General features: G+C 38.1%; 1 protein-coding gene across 1 annotated transcript in view; it reads right to left on the bottom strand.

The window, feature by feature from the left end:
* The window catches only part of larp (La related protein), a 167,800-nt gene that overhangs the window by 72,117 nt on the left and 76,464 nt on the right, over positions 1-19,219 (bottom strand). Inside the window, exon 2 of the mRNA XM_083129634.1 lies at positions 10,374-10,444. Coding sequence (XP_082985760.1) covers positions 10,374-10,444 — 71 coding nt within the window. The remainder of the gene's footprint in view (positions 1-10,373; positions 10,445-19,219) is intronic.

Here is a 19,219-nt window from a genome sequence, read left to right on the forward strand (position 1 = left end):
AATGCAGAATAATATATAAGTATTCTTACATGACCTCTCACACACAAATAACATACTGCATAGGTAGAACAATATCTACATAGTGAGACTGATTACATAGAAAACAAATGCCGCAAATGAACTGCTTGAACTGATCAAGTATGGGTAACAAATTCCTAATGCAAGAGTAACTGAGGAGGGGTGGAGTGAATGGTCATAGGAAAGGGGGATGCACATTTTTAAAAAATAACAGTTGGTGAATTTTTGCAATAACAGGGTGTCTATTAAAATAACAAATCCAAAATTCTTGACTTTTCTTTCCTCTTTCTTGACCATCCCCCACCCCTTTCTCTTAACAATTATTTCGTTTCCCCTACTTAAGTACAGTAGCAAATTAAGAAAATATATATTTTTATTCAATGAAAAATCCTTACCACAAGGTTGGTTACAATGAAAACTGAGGCTGTACTTTAACAAGAGATTTGGACTTGGTTTAATTTAATGCATGTAAAAATGAATGCTTCAGACTTCATCCTCGATGGGGAATGGCCACATTACTTTATTAAATATTTTTACAAAGCATGATAAAAAGCAAAAGTAAAGTGTGTAAAAGCAAAGTGCTCCCCTGTGCTTTGCACCATGCCATGAAGGCATATAGGGGGTGTGGAGTTAGGGCCCACACTTTCTTGATCACAGCTAAAGGTGGAGATGATGTGACCCTGGCTGTCTTTACCCCCCAGAGTTTCCTCCAGGTACCCACTTTGTACAATGCTGGGTGGACACCGGAGTCGCTTGAACAGGTGGAAAAAAATCCTGGTTCTCCCCCACTGGGGATCGAACCTGGGTCGCTTGCATGGTAGTCAGATGCCCTAACGACTGAGCTAAGAACAAAAATGTGCCAGTTCTTTTGGTGTTTTCCAAACAATCGCTCTCTTTGAAATTACACAAATAAGAAATGTGATTTCCAATTGTGATGATATGTAAATCCTAGGGACGGGTGGGCCGATATGTTATTGTGGCCAATGCCAATAAGGCACCAATACAAAATTTACCAATACCAATAACCAATATTCTACCGATCTGGTAAAAAATTCCAAATATCCTTGAAGAACCTGAATGGTTCAATGATGCATACAACAATGTAATTCTAAAGAAACAAAGTGAACAAATCATAACCACAAATTTCCAATTATTCAATTTTATCAAATCCCAGTATAGGTATATAACAATGTAAATTCACTATTCTGTATTTAAAAAAATAATAATAAAAAAAATAGCAAGAATTCTTGACCACAAGCCAAATTTCTTGACATTTTCTTGAATAAGAAATATCAAAGAAACCCAGCAAACTGTTTTATTACATGAATAGATTTTCTAGGGATATCAATCAACCAGGTGTGATTTCCGGATAGGCTTCCGAGCTACTGAATCTCTAAAGATGAGTTAGCTTCCACCTGGTTGTTATCCCTACAAAACCTCATCATCATTCTCTGCCAGGAAAGCTTCACGAGTTATTTCAGTTTTATTACAATTTCAGAACTGGGTCAAGTTAAGCAGGAGATGTGTTGACACAGCAAAAAAACAAAATTGAAACAAAGATTGTGGATATGGATATTAAATTATAATTTGCTTAGGATACTACAAGTACTTGCATCCCTAAAAACAGTATCAGATAACGTAGTTCACTAAAATCTAATCTACATTCATATAATTATTGTAACTGATAACCAGAGAAAAACACATATTTTCTGCCTCAGTTAGGCTTGGAAAAACCAATGTATCTCTGTCCTCTACATTTCCATAGATACAGATAAGATAGAACAACGCACAGATCAACAGCCCATTATGCTTGATAAAGAATCTGGACAGGATTTTCAATATCTACAAATTTGTGTGTAGTTTTTGCTGATAGTTAATAGATTCTGAGATTTCAACTTTTGATGCTTTATTTGAAAGATGAATAAAATAAAATAAATAACAAACTATTGTTATTCAGGGTGGCTACTCCAGGACCAAAATAAAATTCAAGTATAATCCACAGTTTTCAAGGAAAACATTCCAAAAATTCAAGGGAACAAGCAGATGTTTTCTATATTTCAGCCTTGCATATTACCACCTCTCACCACTCACACAAATACACATACAAATGCATTAACAATGTAAAGGGTATGTGTAATTCGAACATATCCAAAAATTCTAATTCAATTGAATGAAACTTTGAACAAATTTAATATATATTTAAGTAAAATGTAATATATATTTAAGTAAAATTTCATATATATTTAAAATATATAATTTAAGGTGTGGAGTTTACATTTGCCATTTCATATAGTAAGGCTCAAATCTACAAACACAAGTGACAAATGTTACGTGATATATTAATCCACAAAAAATTGTTAATTGTATAAGAATTTCAAACTCAAATTTACCAAATTAACTTCAAGATATCTTATCTTGCAATAATCTCCCGTCTGTCAAATAGATTCTTCTGCAAATGACACAAAGCAAGTAAACGAACTGAGAGAACTGTTTTATTTTCCACGCAGCTCTCTCTTCCTTCCCTGATAAAAATAAAAGCTAAACTGTGAAAAACTTGCCATTTATAAATATGTATAAATTGAATGGGATTTGAATTAATAAAAGTTGCAATTTTTCACATCTACGGAGAAAAATTCGCACAGAATTCACGCACAATTCCTGGAGCCAATAATTCATGCAAAATTCCCTGCAAGTAGCCATCCTGTTATTTTATCAAAAAATCATTTGGTATGTGCATCATATCAACAGTGAACACATAGCTTCTGCAATAGTAAATGCTAATTTGATTGACAAATACATGGGAAAATTAGAACACTGCATGGTGGATCCTACCTTATGGATATTTTATATAGTATTACCCAGCTGATAAAAAGTACAAGGGAATAACATATTATGCAGTCAAATTGTTTATGTTGTTCTTAAAGGTTCGGTTCGCATAACCACTTTTTATAGATGCAAAATAATATAGTTATTATAAATGTAAAAAACCCACTTAGAATAGGTGTATATTATTTTGCAGCTACATTGCCACAATATTAGTTTCACATTGGATAATTTATATGTTGATCTAGTAAAAATTATTTACTTGAAAATAAATAACATAATATTGAGTCAGTGCCAAGTTACTGAAATCATATAAATGTTTTAAGACCACATGTTGGAAGTATCATATCTTACATGTGAGAAGGCACTCCAATCCAGATAATAAAAAAATCACTTAACAATAAGGTTAACATCCTTACATTACATGCATGTTAAGTAAGTAGAAGTCCAGGTTGGAACTGACACACTGCAGTCCCCTGAACAAGAAACAGATATCAGGCAGGCATTGTCATGCTGCCAAGACCTTGAATTGATGCCAAGTCAACATCTTTCTCAGGATGTGCTGACTGCTTGTTTGGAGTTCTACACTTTCCCATGCTCTGAAGAATGCGCTTTTCACAAATTGATTATAATTGAGACCAGAGACAGCAAAAAGAGTATGTTTTGGCCCATTTGAAAGCAGTTTGGCCCCCTGTCAAAATGCAATAATCAAATTTTTGAGATGAAAATAAAAAGGAACTGTATTGGTAATAACGAATATACATTTTTCTATGAAAATAAAGCCCACACCGAAAAGTCTGACACCACCACTGATTGAGGCAGTTCTATTTTTCGCTATTATAATCCTCATTTCTTCCTAATGGTTTATTTTTCATATGTTGTCTCGCTGAAAATCCATAATTTAAATTACTAGTTCTGGTACATTAAAATATTCATACAAAACAGTGGGGGATTGTCACTTTGCTCAAATATTTGGAGTTGCCAAAAAGTGATACTTTTTTTTTTATCCCTAATTAGATGTCATACATACAAAACACCTGATTTCCGCACCCACAATTAGCAAACTTGTATTTTTAATTTAAAACTGAATTAAAAGTTTAAACTGAAAGCTTTGAATAAAACCTATGTCATTAATTACAGCGTTCCAATGACACGAACTATTTCAAAAACCCTTTCCAGTATAAAAGTAGTTACAAAAGTGGAATAAGAATGAGCATATTCAAGTGTGGCCGAATGGCTAAGCAGAATGTCGTACGTTTGATTCCTGCTGAGGAAATATTTCCTAATTTATATTTCATCTCATTGCATTATTATAGATAATTGGCAAGCTGTTTGAGAACGATTACACTAAACGTTTCTACCTTTGTTACATCAATTAGAAAAATTTTGACAAATTTCATACCCTCTTCCCACTCTCCCAAAAAAGCCTCCTTCATGATATTCCTGGCCATGTCTTGCACATAACTCAAAACTCATATCCACTGGTTTAACAGAAATCGTACAAAACTGTTAAAACATAGATGGTAGCCTATACTGTTTGTTTATTAGTCAGATTCTGATTATTCAATATCATTCAATCTTGCAGCAGATAAGCAAATAAATTAATCTTCTAGTTGGCTTAAACATTGAGATGACCTCTAGATGATAAACCCTGGACTGCATTTTAGCAGACAAAGAAGGCTCTGGCCTGTCCATATGCATTGGTGATTATCATCTCGCAATTAGCCAAAAGTGGCAGGAAAGAGAAGTAAAAACAAATCAATCAATCTGATGTCAAGAAAAAATATTAAGGACAGTTTCAGAGACTAGTTTAATGAGAAAGTCCCACACCGTGGCCATGCAGTATAAGGTGTCATGCTTTGGGCTCCGGTTGCGGGACATCTGCAGGTTCGAGTCTCCTGGGGAAAGCGTAACAACTTTTTCCTGCGATTTCGGTCTGTGTATGGGACTGGTGGCCATCCACCATCGTGAGGAAAATGGGAAGCTATGAATGAGTAGCGCAACCCAGTCATGGAAACCTACAATCACGCCTGGGGGTTCGTCGTGTTGACAACAAGAGCTTGGATGATCTCCCACCTTGGCACGTGGAAATGAGGCCGGCAGTCTGTAGGTAGGCCCTGCCCTCATGGGCTGTTGCACCACGGGTTATTATTTTTATTAATCAGAAAGAAATCACATTTTAATACATGGAATGCAAATTGTCCTAGTTCCAGTGGCAGTGATTAAGGGGGTGTGAGAAGCAGTTGTCCCCCCACTTTTTGCTCCCACAATATAGCCTCTTAATGGTAAACCTTGCCTCCCCATTTTTGACACCCAATCACCGTTACTGCCTACTTCTATTAGGAATTCAGTCTTTTGCCCCCTGACTGCTATACAGTTTCAACCATTAGACTATTGGGAAGTAAAGAATTTGGGAGAAATATTACAAATTAACTAATAGTGGATTTGTGAAAATGTTCTGGCTGAGGCAAGGTAACAATCTTTATCAGAGCTGAATCCACTTAATTCTCTGACAATTGAAGTTGTTCTCACAGAAGTACAATTTATTTCAGAAACACAAACATACAAACTTTAAGTTCATTTCATGCACAGTTAGGCTAAACAGGACTGGACTTGTAAATTAGTTTTACAGCAGGACCAGAACCAATGGCATGTGCCTACATTAGACATCAAACCTGGGAATACCTAATTACAAGTTGACTAAGCCACTTACATTTTTGTATTTTGTACTTCTGTTACTTACTCTACTGCCACTCTTGGCTAATTTCGATGCTAAGGATGCATAACAACTTGATAAAATTGATGCAGGAAAACACTCAAACACTTATGCCCAGGGGGGGATTCGAACCCGGGACCTTCAGTGTAGAGTCCAAAAGTCAACCGCTTAAAGTGACTGGCCACCACATTTTAAATTATTAAGGGGCACTCAGGCAGAACAACTGAATGCTTGCAAAGATACCAAACTATGCAAATAATTTGGAATTATTCACTTTCCCTTTCGCCAAAGGTAATATGATAAATTGCAAACTTGAACTTGAATATCCCAGACATTGCATTCTGCCAGAGTAAACAGAAAAGAAAGGTGGAGTGCTTTAAATAGACAAGCAGGCATCAGCCAATTGGGCAAGCTTCCACAGGTATGGACATTTGTAAGTGGGTGATTCCAAGTTCAATGAACTCTTAAGAACAACAGTAATTGGAACACTTCGCCAGCCATTCCAAGAACTGCGGAAGAGCTTACTGCAGCTGCCAAAATCAGAACAATCCGAGAGTAGACACACTGTCTGGAAAATTTGTTTTTGATCTATTCACTGGAATTCCCTTCCAAAGAACACTTACAAGTTAAGGACAAGGAACCCTGACAAGAATTTCTTCTGATTATGTTTACATATCATTTTAATCAAAATTTGAACATAAGTTCATTTTAATTGTATAATATCTACACATCAAAACATATTTGAAGGGCTTGGGAGTAAAACATGATGACATTTTTGTCATTATCTAGTTGATTAAGCATAAAGACTATCAGAAGCTATAATGCAGATAAATTGTTTTAGTGTTGCGTTTACCCATTTCAGAAGGGTTCAAGGAGTCCAATGCAAATTGCATGACATGGTAATTACATGCGAAAACTGAAGGATGGCTCTTTTCACATTGTAACTCAATAATGATGAAAATGCCACATACCATGTTTTACTCCTGAGAACTTTATTTATTACATTTGAAATAGAGCACACAACTGTTGAAATTTCAAGTAGTTGCATCAGGACTGGAAGCTAAGAACCTATCATTATGAACCAGTGCTAAAGTGAAAACAAGGTACTGTAAGCCAGACATATTTTTTCTTATTACAATTACTTTTGCAAGTTTTTTTTGCTAAATTAATATTGATTCAGAGAACAATTAATGTGTTGCTTGGGAGGTGGAAAACAGCGATAGTAACTGTTAAAAAGATTAGCACAAATTTGATACACTAAACCTGTAAGTACTTCTGATGCATGACAAAATATTCCTTAGGAATAATGGACGACTAGTCACAATTTGGTTGCGACCATAACTGCCAGTATGAACATCTTTAAAAAGAGCATGCATGAATGTCAATAATATTCATGATCTCCCACGAAACTGATATGGGAAGACAGTTGTAAGATAGATCCAGTTCAATCAGGTATCCAAGGGTGTGGCACGTCATAAAGAATAACGATGCTAATTGTGCATAGGAGTTAATAATATTTAAACAACTTCTGTTGCATCTTACCTTCTTGAACATGAACAATCATGATTATTGCCATGTGGGAGATTCATTGTTAATCATCATTATATGAAAGCATGGAAATTTGACATTCAAAAGTAGTCATACATGAAAATGAAAGCCAGTTCACTTTATCTGCATCATAAATAATTAGTTTTCAACAAGCATGGCAACAGGAAGAATATACTACACTTCATATTGCAGAGCATTTAAGTTGGGAGAATCCCTATCTTTCTAACTTTAGTCAAATTGACCATGCAGATTTTGTATATCATTAGTACATAGTAGATATGTTTGGCAATAATAGAGTGTTACAAATAATAAAAAATATTATGATATATAAATTTTAATTATTCTTGCTATACTTGTTAATGGATGAAGCAAAACTTTCAGTTAATAGGAAAAGAAAACTACTATTGCCTAATGTATTCAATTCCTCACCAAAATTGTGATGAACATATGAGGGTGGATCAAATGAAAACGGAACAGGGGCTACAGAATAAAATCAACAAGGTATATTTCAAACGTAATCTCCAAAGTTACACAAGCACTTGTCCCACTGTTTCGATAAATGGTGAATACATTGCTCGTAGAACTCCTTTGGCTGTGATCGGAACCAGTTGCGAACAATGTCCATGACTTCATTGTCCGAGTGGAAGCCCCGACCCTTCAATGTCTTTTCAATGGACCAAATATAGGGAAGTCACATGGCGATAGATCAGGGCTATACGGTGGGTGTACCAACACTGTCCACCCAAACATCGCCAACGTGTTCTTTGTAACAGCTGACGTATGTGACCATGCGTTGTCATCCAGCAAAACCACTCCAGAGGACAACAGGTCAGACTGTTTGGCCTTGATTGCTGATTGGACGATACTGCTGCCCAACTGGCTATGCATATCACGTGCTCACGCACGACTATCTAGCGTGAGTCCATTATGCAGTAGGGGTTTCCTTCCTTACCTCCCGCTCTACCTCTACACAGGGTTGTCGCCACATACACAACTAGGGCAAATCAAAAAGTAAGTATAAAACAGACAAAATACATTAGAAAGAAAATAATTATTGTACAAGAATGTATGAAAATTTAACTTTTTTCGACATAGTCACCAAGGTATTCCAAGCACTTTTTGAATTGTGTGACCAGTTTTTCGATTCCTTGTGTAAAAATTCTGTCCAATTTCATAATTGTTGACTTTTGTGTTCATCGGTTAACAATTGTGGTGGCACCCAGTGAGAGCACACTTTACTATACACCCGACTGGTCATGAATCAGCATACACACACTTCCGTATGACATGTTCAGTTCACTTGCAATCTCTCTTAATTTTTACGTTGCGTTTTGTCGATAGTGTTCACAGTTGCAGACTGCCCAACACACTGTTCGTCGTTCACGTTCGTTCTTTCCTCTTCGAACATCTGGCACCATTTCCTCATCAAGGGGTGTGACATTGCATTCTCACCATACACCTCGACAATTTGGCGATGGATTTCACTCTGATTATGCCTTCGTGTCCACAAAAATTGGACGACTGAGCGCAACTCAATGTTGTATGCCACCTCAGTACGACACGCCATGCTGACACGGTGACTACTCTCACATTAAAGCAGCTGAAGCATGGTTGCTTCAGGTATGGGGAGAACACATTCCAGACAGTGCTGCCACCAAGCATGATTATTTCTCTCTCTCTTAGTACAGGAACGTGGTTCGGGTGTAACTTACTTTTTGATTCGCCCACATATTTAAATATAACCCAAATACATCCACTGTTCCGTTTTCATTTAATCCACCCTAATAGTTTGAATTTCAAAGTTCTCCTTATGCACAGATAGGTTTATCAAGACTGGAACTAAAGTTTAAGTGGGATCAGAACAACTATGTAACGTCACATGGTATTGAACCCAGGTCTGTTTGATTACAAGGCTACTACGTTATCACTATGCCATTGGGGAAGCCCTAATGATGAACACTACATGAAAGGTCAGAGTGTCTTAAAATGCTACACAGTAATGTTTACTGCATGAAGAAACTAATGCAACATATTTTGAATACAATTACTATGAGACTGGTAACACTCTTTGTATTTACAATTACTATGAGACTGGTAACACACTTTGTATTGTCTTCAGTCACAACCTGTGACATGAGGCGAAGTACATATATTGAGACCTTTATAATTTGTGGGTAAAGGACACACAGACGCACCTGAATGATCATAAAAGAAACTGTTATTAATGCCTAAGATAGATCCGCGACTTGCATAGGTGCCAACTGGGAAATTTAAGTAAGAAATTATATTCTTTTTTATTAGAGCTCTCAGAACAATTTCATGATGCACGTTTTACCACTGTTCTTATTTATACATTTTGGAGACTTGATCTATCTATGACATCAAGGGTTTGTTATTGTCTATATAGTTATCCACACAGTTGGGTTGAAATGTGCACAAATCCAGGACACTGCATGGTGTATTGCATTTGCAGCTTTGTCTTAGGAGTTCAACAGCCCTGGGGTTCTGACCAACTCAACCCAATCAATTTTGATGAACTCCAGCCCCAACATTCACAAAGTGCTATTTGCTTTGGGCCTAGACATTTTGGGAACGGTGGCAGCAAATCACCAAAATCGATTGGGGGAATAAAACTTATGTTACACATTAGTTGATAGGCGCAGCCTTGGAGTGCAACAACACATGGTATCTGTCTCTGCTGGACATCCTTGTGTTTTTGCCAACATATGCCAAAGTGCCTATCACCTATTGCAACAATATTCCAAACTTTTTTTGAGGATGTATTTATTTATATAAGAATTGAATTTGAACAGTGGCTGAGGTATGAAGTTAATCTCAGAACAACCTGCCTGTCCACCAAGTCTTGCTTAACAAACTACTGCAGTTTTTGGAAATAGAATGACCAATAACAATGAGGGGAAACATACAAACCAAATGACATTATCATTTCAGAATTTAGTGAGCAAATATCATTTCTGGCTAATTATACTGACTGATGGAATATGGAAACCTAGCAATGTATTACAGATATAATTATGTAATGTTTTGTGCCTGTAAAGACACTTAAATTATTATTATTTTTTCAGAAAGACTTACAAAAGCGGAAATGAAAGTTGCCCTTGCCACATTTAATCTGACAAAAGTGTATTCCAGTGAAAGACAGCTGTTTTAATTTCTTTACCAAGAATATCTACGAAAGTGTCTCATAACATTACATCACAATTTAGTGAAAAAACCTGTAAAGTTGAAAATAAAAAATGTTACTTACTCTCTGATTTATTCTTCTCCTGTCTCTGTTTACCCTGACTACGGTTGGCTGGACTTGTGCAGGAGGATTTTCTGAAAAGAAAACAAAAAAAAAGTTACATTATGTATTACATCACATGAGCAAAATACATACTTGCACATGCAGAAACATGTACACTTTGCATAAAAAGTTTTTGCAGTACAGCAACGGGACAATGTAGTCACACACACTTCTGGGTTGTAACACTGCCATTAACTATCAATGGGTTTGTTACAGCCGAGAAGTGTCTGTGACTGCCTGTATGATCAATTCCTCCAACAGCTCTCTGCTTATAAATAAGGTAGTTTTCGTACGGTCATGCTACTAGCAAGTACTTTAACTCTCGATTTCATTCCCATTTCTGGATAAGCATATTATTGAGGATACACCAAAACGGAGGTTATTTTGGGGGCCTCTCCGATGCTGTTTTAGTAACATCTCCACCACCTTGTAATCAAGGGGTCCCAGGTTCGGTATCCAGTACACACACATTGCACAGAGGTTCGGATCCCACTTTAAACTGTAGGTCCAGTTCCGATTGGCCTTCCTGTGCAACAATTCAAACAAACAAACTGAGGTTATTTTGTACCCCCTCTCAATTACATACTTCAAAAACACCATTAATCTGGTTAAATTCAAATCCAAAGCCTTCAGTGCAGACAAACTATAGATTAGAATGGATGTGAATAAGAGGCTTTATTCTTGATACATAGGTGCTATTGACTACAAGCACACGTTTCAACAACCCACACCTTACATGAAACTCCCACCCAACACACCGATGCATTTTAGTAATGATGCTGAGCAACAATAGTATTTTGTACATTTGGAAAAAAAAAAAAAATCATTGCCTAAAAAGTTTTGTATATGATTTGTTCATGATGTTACGATGCACAAGGTGGATGTGAGTAATGACTAAAACTAAGTGCAGTAGCATCATCTTGAGAATCGGAAATCGCCATAATTGGGAAACATGAATCGAGCTTTTGACAAATACTTCACCTCGGTATTCTATCATCTAAGGCATAATTTCACAATGTTTCAAATTAATGCTATTGTTTTAACGACACATACTGTGTACAATACAGATTATACTGAATCCACAGCAAAGTAATGCACTGGGAATTACAGTATAGAAGAGGAATAGTGCCAAAAGCGGAATTCGAACTTTTTGTTGCAGTGTAAATTTATTTTGTTGGTGACTTGAAAGGCATAGGGTTTTTATTGTAGGGAGCGCCTACAATTGTGAAACCAACTGAATTCTATTCTCGCCCTGGGCATAGCTAGAGCTCTGCTTCAAAGTACCTAGAAGAAACCTTGCCTAGAAGCCCTATGGGAGCCTTCAGACTGAAGCGACATGCGACATGGGGGTATGGCATCAAAGGAACAAGCAACATGGGCCGCATCCACTGTGCATACACTACCAAGAGATCGAGGCGACACGAGCACCTTGTGTCGCTTCGATAGGAAAGGTTGTATTTATTTCTGAAGGTTTGTTTCCAAGTAACACGTGTTGCTTTGGTCTGTCGGCTGGCCATTTTCTTTTAGAATAATGCTAGAAAAAAAAACAGTTTAACCTGTTTGTAAATAATTGCAATCTGACATTTTCTCTTGTTTGAATATCACGTACAGAAATTTTAATTCGTGGAAATTTTCATATATAGCTAGCTATTCTATATAGTTCACTGGTGCCGAGCAAGACGAGACGGCAGATCTCGACCTTGTCTCGATTTTAAAGACCTGTTCTCGTGTCGCCTCGATAAGCCTGGAAGGGGCTGGTCTCAAGTTATCGTTTTAAATGCCCAGCCGCTTAGTTCCAATCAGCATGTGTGTGACAAATAATGTACCATACATGCACCGTTACGTTAATGACCATGCCCCCGGCCAGAGATTAAAAAAAAACAAAAAACAGAACAGCCTTCTACCGAGTGACACGTGACTTAATAACGGGGCGTCGACATTCAAGCCCCGAGACCGTGAAAGTAAATGTGGAAATTGTGCCACGCCACCTTCGCTAAAAATCCCGTCTGGCTGCCTGGAAACGTGCATTCGACAACCCGACAGATGGCGCGGTGCACGTCCCAGTGCATCGGGTATTTTTCTCGTCCCAACACAACAGACAACCAGCATCCCTAATAATCCAACACCATACGCGAGACGTGCTTCTTCGGTCGCTTCCACTTCTTTCGTCAAGGATTCCTTGTTTCAAGGCCAAGGTCGGAGTTCTTCCGACGGAACGGGAGGGGAAGAGAAAACGCGGATGTGGCACAATCTGTTTGATAACTTCTTGGTTCGCAGGTCATTACTAGGCATACAACAGCAGTTGCCGTGATTGTCAAGTGTTCGGTAGGAAGTTGTGTTTCTACATAGTGTGTAACCAGCGTTATTAAGATCCACCGACGGCTGTGTCGCTGATCAAAAATCAACTGAATCATCCTTCGAGAGAAAATTAATTTCGAGGTGTTCTCTCACTACACGGTGACTGATAAGCTCCTGTATGCTAACCAATTATGCTGAAACTAGTGTTGTTATACACTCAATTCCTTGAGATTTATGTGACGAATTTAAAATTTAACAGCCCAAAATTTTAAAACTACAGCATTCTCGACAGTTTCCTTAAAAAGAGTGGCGTGCCCAAGAGGGGTGATAGATGTCATAATCCAGGGTTGTTACAGGTTCAGGAACCCATAAATTCTATTGGGTTCCGCTGCAGGACCGGAAAATTTTTTTCCTCGCACAATTTAAATTCGGTACAAGTTTCGTATTGTTTTGTCGAAAAAAGGTCCTTGGACCGTATTAAATTTAATCTGGAAAAAAAGTTCCTGGACCGAAGTTTTTCTCTTCTGAACCGGAATTGAATTTATTTGAAAATTCCTGGCCTTTAACAACCCTGTCTACTAAAAATACATACGTGTTACCCCTTACCCTTTTCGAAAATCCTGGGCGCGCAACTGGTTGCCACGGACGGACACTCAGTAAGGAAACGCCCGTACCCAGACGACTGGGACTGGCAAATGTATCATAGTTGCAGATACGAAAGACGAAGAGACAAAACTAAAATTAACAAAATTCCTTTCGCTGCAGAAGTTTGGGCAATGAACTTGCAATTTTCTTCTATACGAACTGGAAATTTTCCTAAGGTAGTGCTTGTCGTTTTTGTTGCGGCCTGGGAAGACGAAAGCTCTGTATGGGGTTTTAAGCAAAACATTCTCAGCAAGAGATTTCCCCACCTCCCCAACAGCGTCCTATTTTGTTTGCAATGGACACCAACGTCTACATTTAGAATAACCTCCCCGGTAGGCCTGCATAAATTCAATATCATGTTGTAATAACCCATTTAAAAGGTCATAGGATTCAATTAGAACTGCTTACCTTCAACGATTACCATTTTATGGAGTTATCTCCATTCTTCTTTGGTTTAGATCAAACCTAAACACGAGTGAAAGTGGGAAAAAGGTAAATTGAAAAACAATAAGCTATTAATATTTCCTACCAGGGTTGTTCAAGTTGCATATTGTCTCATTTTAATACTGAACAGCATATTGTCTGATTTTAATACTGAACTTTACATTGATCCAGGAATAAGGTTCCGACACCAAAGACTTGAAAAGATAAAAAGCAATTCCTTGACATTTAACAATCATGTTTCCTACTTACGTTTCTAGGTAATTCATTTTTTAATATTTGACTACATTCCTATTTGATTGATTGATTTGGTTTATTATACATCGCATTTCTGTCCCCTTTCGGCTAATCGCGAAGATGAGGATGAGTGAAGATATGATGAAATTGATGAAGGGACACACACAAAGAGCACCCATGTCCAGGCCGGGATTGGAACCTGGTACGCCTGTCGTAGCGCGATGTGCTAGCCACTTCGCCACTGAGGCAGACTTCATTCCTGTTGAATCTGCAGGTGCACTAACTTAAATATGATTGAAAATCTGAAGAGGGGCGTCTTAAAATTACAAACTAAATTTTTAAAAAATCAGTATTGTAATGCGTTGTCAGCTTATCGAGACATTTGGTACAACACTCGCAGTCCATTTTTGGGCAGGTTATTCCTCCGGTTACTAGTTGTCACATGTCAGCAAGTGTGTGTGTGTGTGTGAGAGAGAGAGAGAGGGGGGGGGTCTTAGTCACTGTATCATTCATGCCGAAGTGAGTCACAAGTTATCTTTCCATGCAGATTTGCGTCATCCGATACACCTACTTCCATTTGACACGCCGTTTAGAGGTAGGAGAGCAGAAGTGAACTTAACCATCACAACAACGCTTGTTCTTTTCAACGGTTTATCAACTCATGCTTTGCGATTAGACAAAAGTGGCAGAAAAGCGAAGTAAAACAAAACAAAGCAATCAAAACTGATGCTTTCTCAGACACGCCGTGTCTGTCTCGGGAATCTGTGGAGCAAGACCGCGCATAACGGTAGAGGAGAGAGAGCAAAGTGGAGCTGCTGCAAACGGCTGGTAGCTGCAGCTTAGTTTTCCTCTCCATGCACTGACTTCTCCCTCTCAAGCGTTCGTTAGTCGAGTCCCTCGTGATCTCAACTTGCGCAGACGGGGGTAGCAACACGTCTTGTATTGTCCAACAAGTTTGGACTAGAGGTGGCCACATACTCAGGATAACGGATATCCACATTTTAAATTATCCGATATCAGTTTTGGATGCAACGGATAATCCGTACAATAAAATACGAAAATGACGAATAAAAGAATATGTGGATAGCCCGTAAACCGGATAAAGGATAACACTGCCCGGATAATGTACACACTCGGATATCCGGATAAAATTGTATTCGCACTTGGTCATCCCTAGTTTGGACAACACATGAAAGCCTTTGAGTTCAGGAGAAGAGAGGGGGGACCAGCCAGGAATCCTAGGTTTGGATTCTGAGTTAAGACAAGGACATTAATCTGTTTGCTCCTTCATCTATTCACCATTGAATCTCATGGTTGCGATTAACCTGAAGTAAGCAAGCATTAACAAGATTAAATCATAGTGTTGACGCTTTCACTTGTAATCAAGTGATCCCGGATTCGATCCCGGTGAAGGAACAAAGATTGGATAAGTCGTAGAACCGCTTTTGTAGAATTGTGTTGTTTCCTCAGTACAATACTGTAAACAACCAGTCCCCACTACTGTCCTATCTTCTTGACGAACACGACGAGATGGACACCTGAAGTGCATAAATGAGCTTTCTTCTGATAACACACACACCCACACACAAACAAGCACGTGTCCATACCGGCCAGAATGTAATGTGTGTGTGTGTGTGTGTGTGTGTGTACAATGTTAAGTGATAGTACACACAACACTTTCCCACCTGCTTTTGTTTGCCAGTGTTTGTAGTCTTCGTTTCAACTGTCCAAAGCAAACAAACAAAGCAACTTGTTTGCACGTCTTTTCCGTTGTTTAGGACTGTCAATACTACAAGCGTGTGCGTGGATGGTGAGATGGAAAGGGGGGCATATGGGAAGAGGCGAGTAAAGTTTGAATACTACTGCGAACAGCTTTTCAATAACACCACACCAGGCAGGGGTAGAAAAATACATGGCGCCCGGTCGCCATGGCACTTCAATTTTCAAATTCAGTGATATATATATATTAATATTTTGAGTTCGCTTATGGGAATCTCCATTACCTTGCTTTTAAAAATAACGACTGTTTCTTTTTAATGTGTGTGTTGAATTCGAGAAGTCCACTTTATGCATAGATAGGCTAATCGGGACTGGACCTACAGTTTAAAGTGGGATGCGAACCAATGTGCAATGTGCCTCCACCGGGTATAGACCCCGGGACACCTTGATTAAAAGGCTACAACGTTACCACTACGCCATCGGTGAGGCCTTAATGTTTGTGTGTTTTCAGTATCACGTGTATGAGAATCCTAAACATTCCATTCTAATTTTATTTTCACTGTTGCTGGCCTAATTTTAAAACTGCAGCGATACGGTAGAGTAGGTAATATGCTAGAATGTATTGCACAGTTATTCATGCTGTTACCAGTTGAGCCTTCATTAGGAAGGACACTCTGGAGCAAGAATAAATTCCTTTTAATTCAATCTTGTATTAATTAATAATTTTTTTTTTTAACATATTTCAAATTGTGTAGCTTTATCTTCGTTGGATTCATGGCTTTGTTAGACCATATTTGGAAAGAAAAAAACATGATCTCTGATAAAAAGGGGCTGGCGCCTACATCAGGGGTACCCAAACTATGGCTCGGTTGGACCTTAAGCCGACGCCAGGGCCACGGTTTTCTAATTTTCCTATCCTTTTCGAAAAAAAAAAACCCGCTTTGATATTCCAAAATCTGAAAAATTACATATGCTTTGAATGCCTTCTTTCAGCATTCACTTGAATCTTCAACTTTCGCTGTTGTCTACTCATTATCAATACTTTAATAGGCTTACGTAGCCATGAGGCTATTGCGAATATCTAGGAAACAGAGAAAACAAATCATATGACTGAAGAATCACGTGAATGCTTGCAGATAGAATAAAGCAGGGTCTGGCAAAGAATGAAAAGGCATTTCATTGAAACTTCGGAAGTTGCAATTTTTTCTCGAAAAATTTAAAACACTCGTTTTTTTTCTTTTGGATAGGATGGCCCATACCAAAAAAATATTTTCCTATGCAAGATGTCACTCAACTCAGTTTTTCATTTAAAGAGCACCGTAGAAAAATATTCTCTTTTAACTGTTAGTAAATAAACATAAGTCGAAACACAAATTCATTATACTTCTGCCATTTTAAGTTGTCATTCACTTTCACGAAACATTTTTACCTTCGAGTGTGCAACATAACCGTGATAGTGTTTATTGGTGGTGAATCTTCAACTGAAAATACATTTATCGATTCCGTGGGAAGGGACACGTGTTTTGTTGTGGGTATATTTCTGGACGTTACTAACGAGTTCCACCGTTATTTTCCGATCGCCCTGAATTTGACCACTGTCATGGTTGCAACAGAATACAAACATTAAGGAAATGCTAAGGACAGGACGTATCACGACGTGAGTTATCCCTTGTAGAGGTTGCCATAGTCCCGCGATAACACAAGTGACCTTATAAAAGTTACATAACCTTTCAGAACGAGTATTCGTTGAGGGATGTGTCCCATTCTACTGAGTATGAAAGTACGAAGTCAGTTTTCCATTCTGGAATAAGTGTCCTGTTATGCGAGGATAATCCGGAAAGTAAGGTGCAATTTGGGTTTAATATGCTAGATAAGAAAAGCACTATGAGAAAACTCTAGGTGAGTTAGGCCAAATGGTAAAACTGCGCAAGACAACTAATAACAATCCAAACTTAAAATACAGGATGTCTCAAAAGTCACTATGTCTGTGACAGTAGATGTTTTCGTTTTAATAATGCTGTCATAAAGATATGTATTTTAGTGCAAATTGTGTATTTACGAAACTTTGACTGTGTCAAATTTTGTGTAATTGTTAAATTTTCAATTTCAGACCCCATGCCATTGATGACGAACGTGAAAGAAGTGCCGAATTAATCAGTAAAATTCTGTTCAGTGATGAAGGACCTTTCACATAATGATTGATTGATTTGGTTTACTTAGCATTTATGCCACTTTTGGCTACTCGAAAAGATTAAGATGAGTGACGATATGATGAAACTGGTGAATGGACATGACCTTTCAAACATGTGAAAAGGTTAATCGAGATATTTGTCGCATTTGGGCAGACGAGAAACCAACACACTTTCTTGAATGGGAATGAGATGCACCGAAACTGAACGTCTGAGATCTGTAGACACACTGATGGTCGCCATGTGGAGCACTAATTCTTTGCGGAATTTACTTTGAAATAAACATATTAAGTCTTACAAACTTGCTTTTCGTAATCCAGAAAGCGACTTTACAGACACCCTGTATTTGTTCTCGCTAAAAACAATATTCATAATTACTTGACTATCACAGAACCATGACCATGAAGCAGGGTTGCCAGCTGTGTAGCTTATTTTCCCCTTACAATCCTCGTAGCAATGCTGATTTCGAGGAAAGCAAGACGTCTGGAATCATCAACACGTGTTGCTCCTGCCGCACATAACTAATGAAAATCACGATACGGCATTCAACTTAAACACGACAACCTTAAACTTGATAATAACTACAAATAATTATTCGTTTAAAGCTTTAATAAACCAAGAGGAATGCACAAGGCTGTCAATAACGATGGCACGAGTTCTTCCTATTGAATGTCGATGCTAAGGAAGCGGTGGAGAAACATGCATGATTTAATATGTCTGGTTTCATTTCATGCACTGATAAATGAGAATCATAAATTCTGTGCAGGAGCTCATTTGCATCCGTTTCAACATGTGTGAAATTCTAGCATTGAGATCTTCAAAAGGCTTTCCTGGTTGTTTTCAATGTGGCGGCTGAGTTGTAAAGAAAGGTATGAGGTCCGCACAAGTCAATTAGTTTTATATGCTTGGCTGTTAAACACTGAATTAAATAGACGTTATTTTCCTTACTCTGTTAATGAATTATTTTTTAAAACTGTATCAACGTAAGATATACTCGTAATTTATAAAGTTAAGACTAAAGCATCAATATATGGTAGAATAAATAGTCTCTCACCTCCGCCTGTCATTAGTTTTCGTGAGTGAAGTAAATACTCGTTGGGACTCCAGTGTGGAAGTCAGACGCTCTACCGACTACACTGTCTCGGGAACCTGTGGACTAAGGCCGCGCATGGTGGTAGATATGTGGCGAAAGCGAGCGTGCCGAACAATGCATTGCGCGCTGCTACAAACGACTGTGTACTGCAGCCTCGTTTACCCTTTCACGCGTTCATTCGTCCA

The sequence above is a fragment of the Lepisma saccharinum genome, chromosome 10, assembly GCF_977018435.1.
Source record: "Lepisma saccharinum chromosome 10, izLepSacc3.1, whole genome shotgun sequence".
NCBI lineage: Eukaryota > Metazoa > Arthropoda > Insecta > Zygentoma > Lepismatidae > Lepisma > Lepisma saccharinum.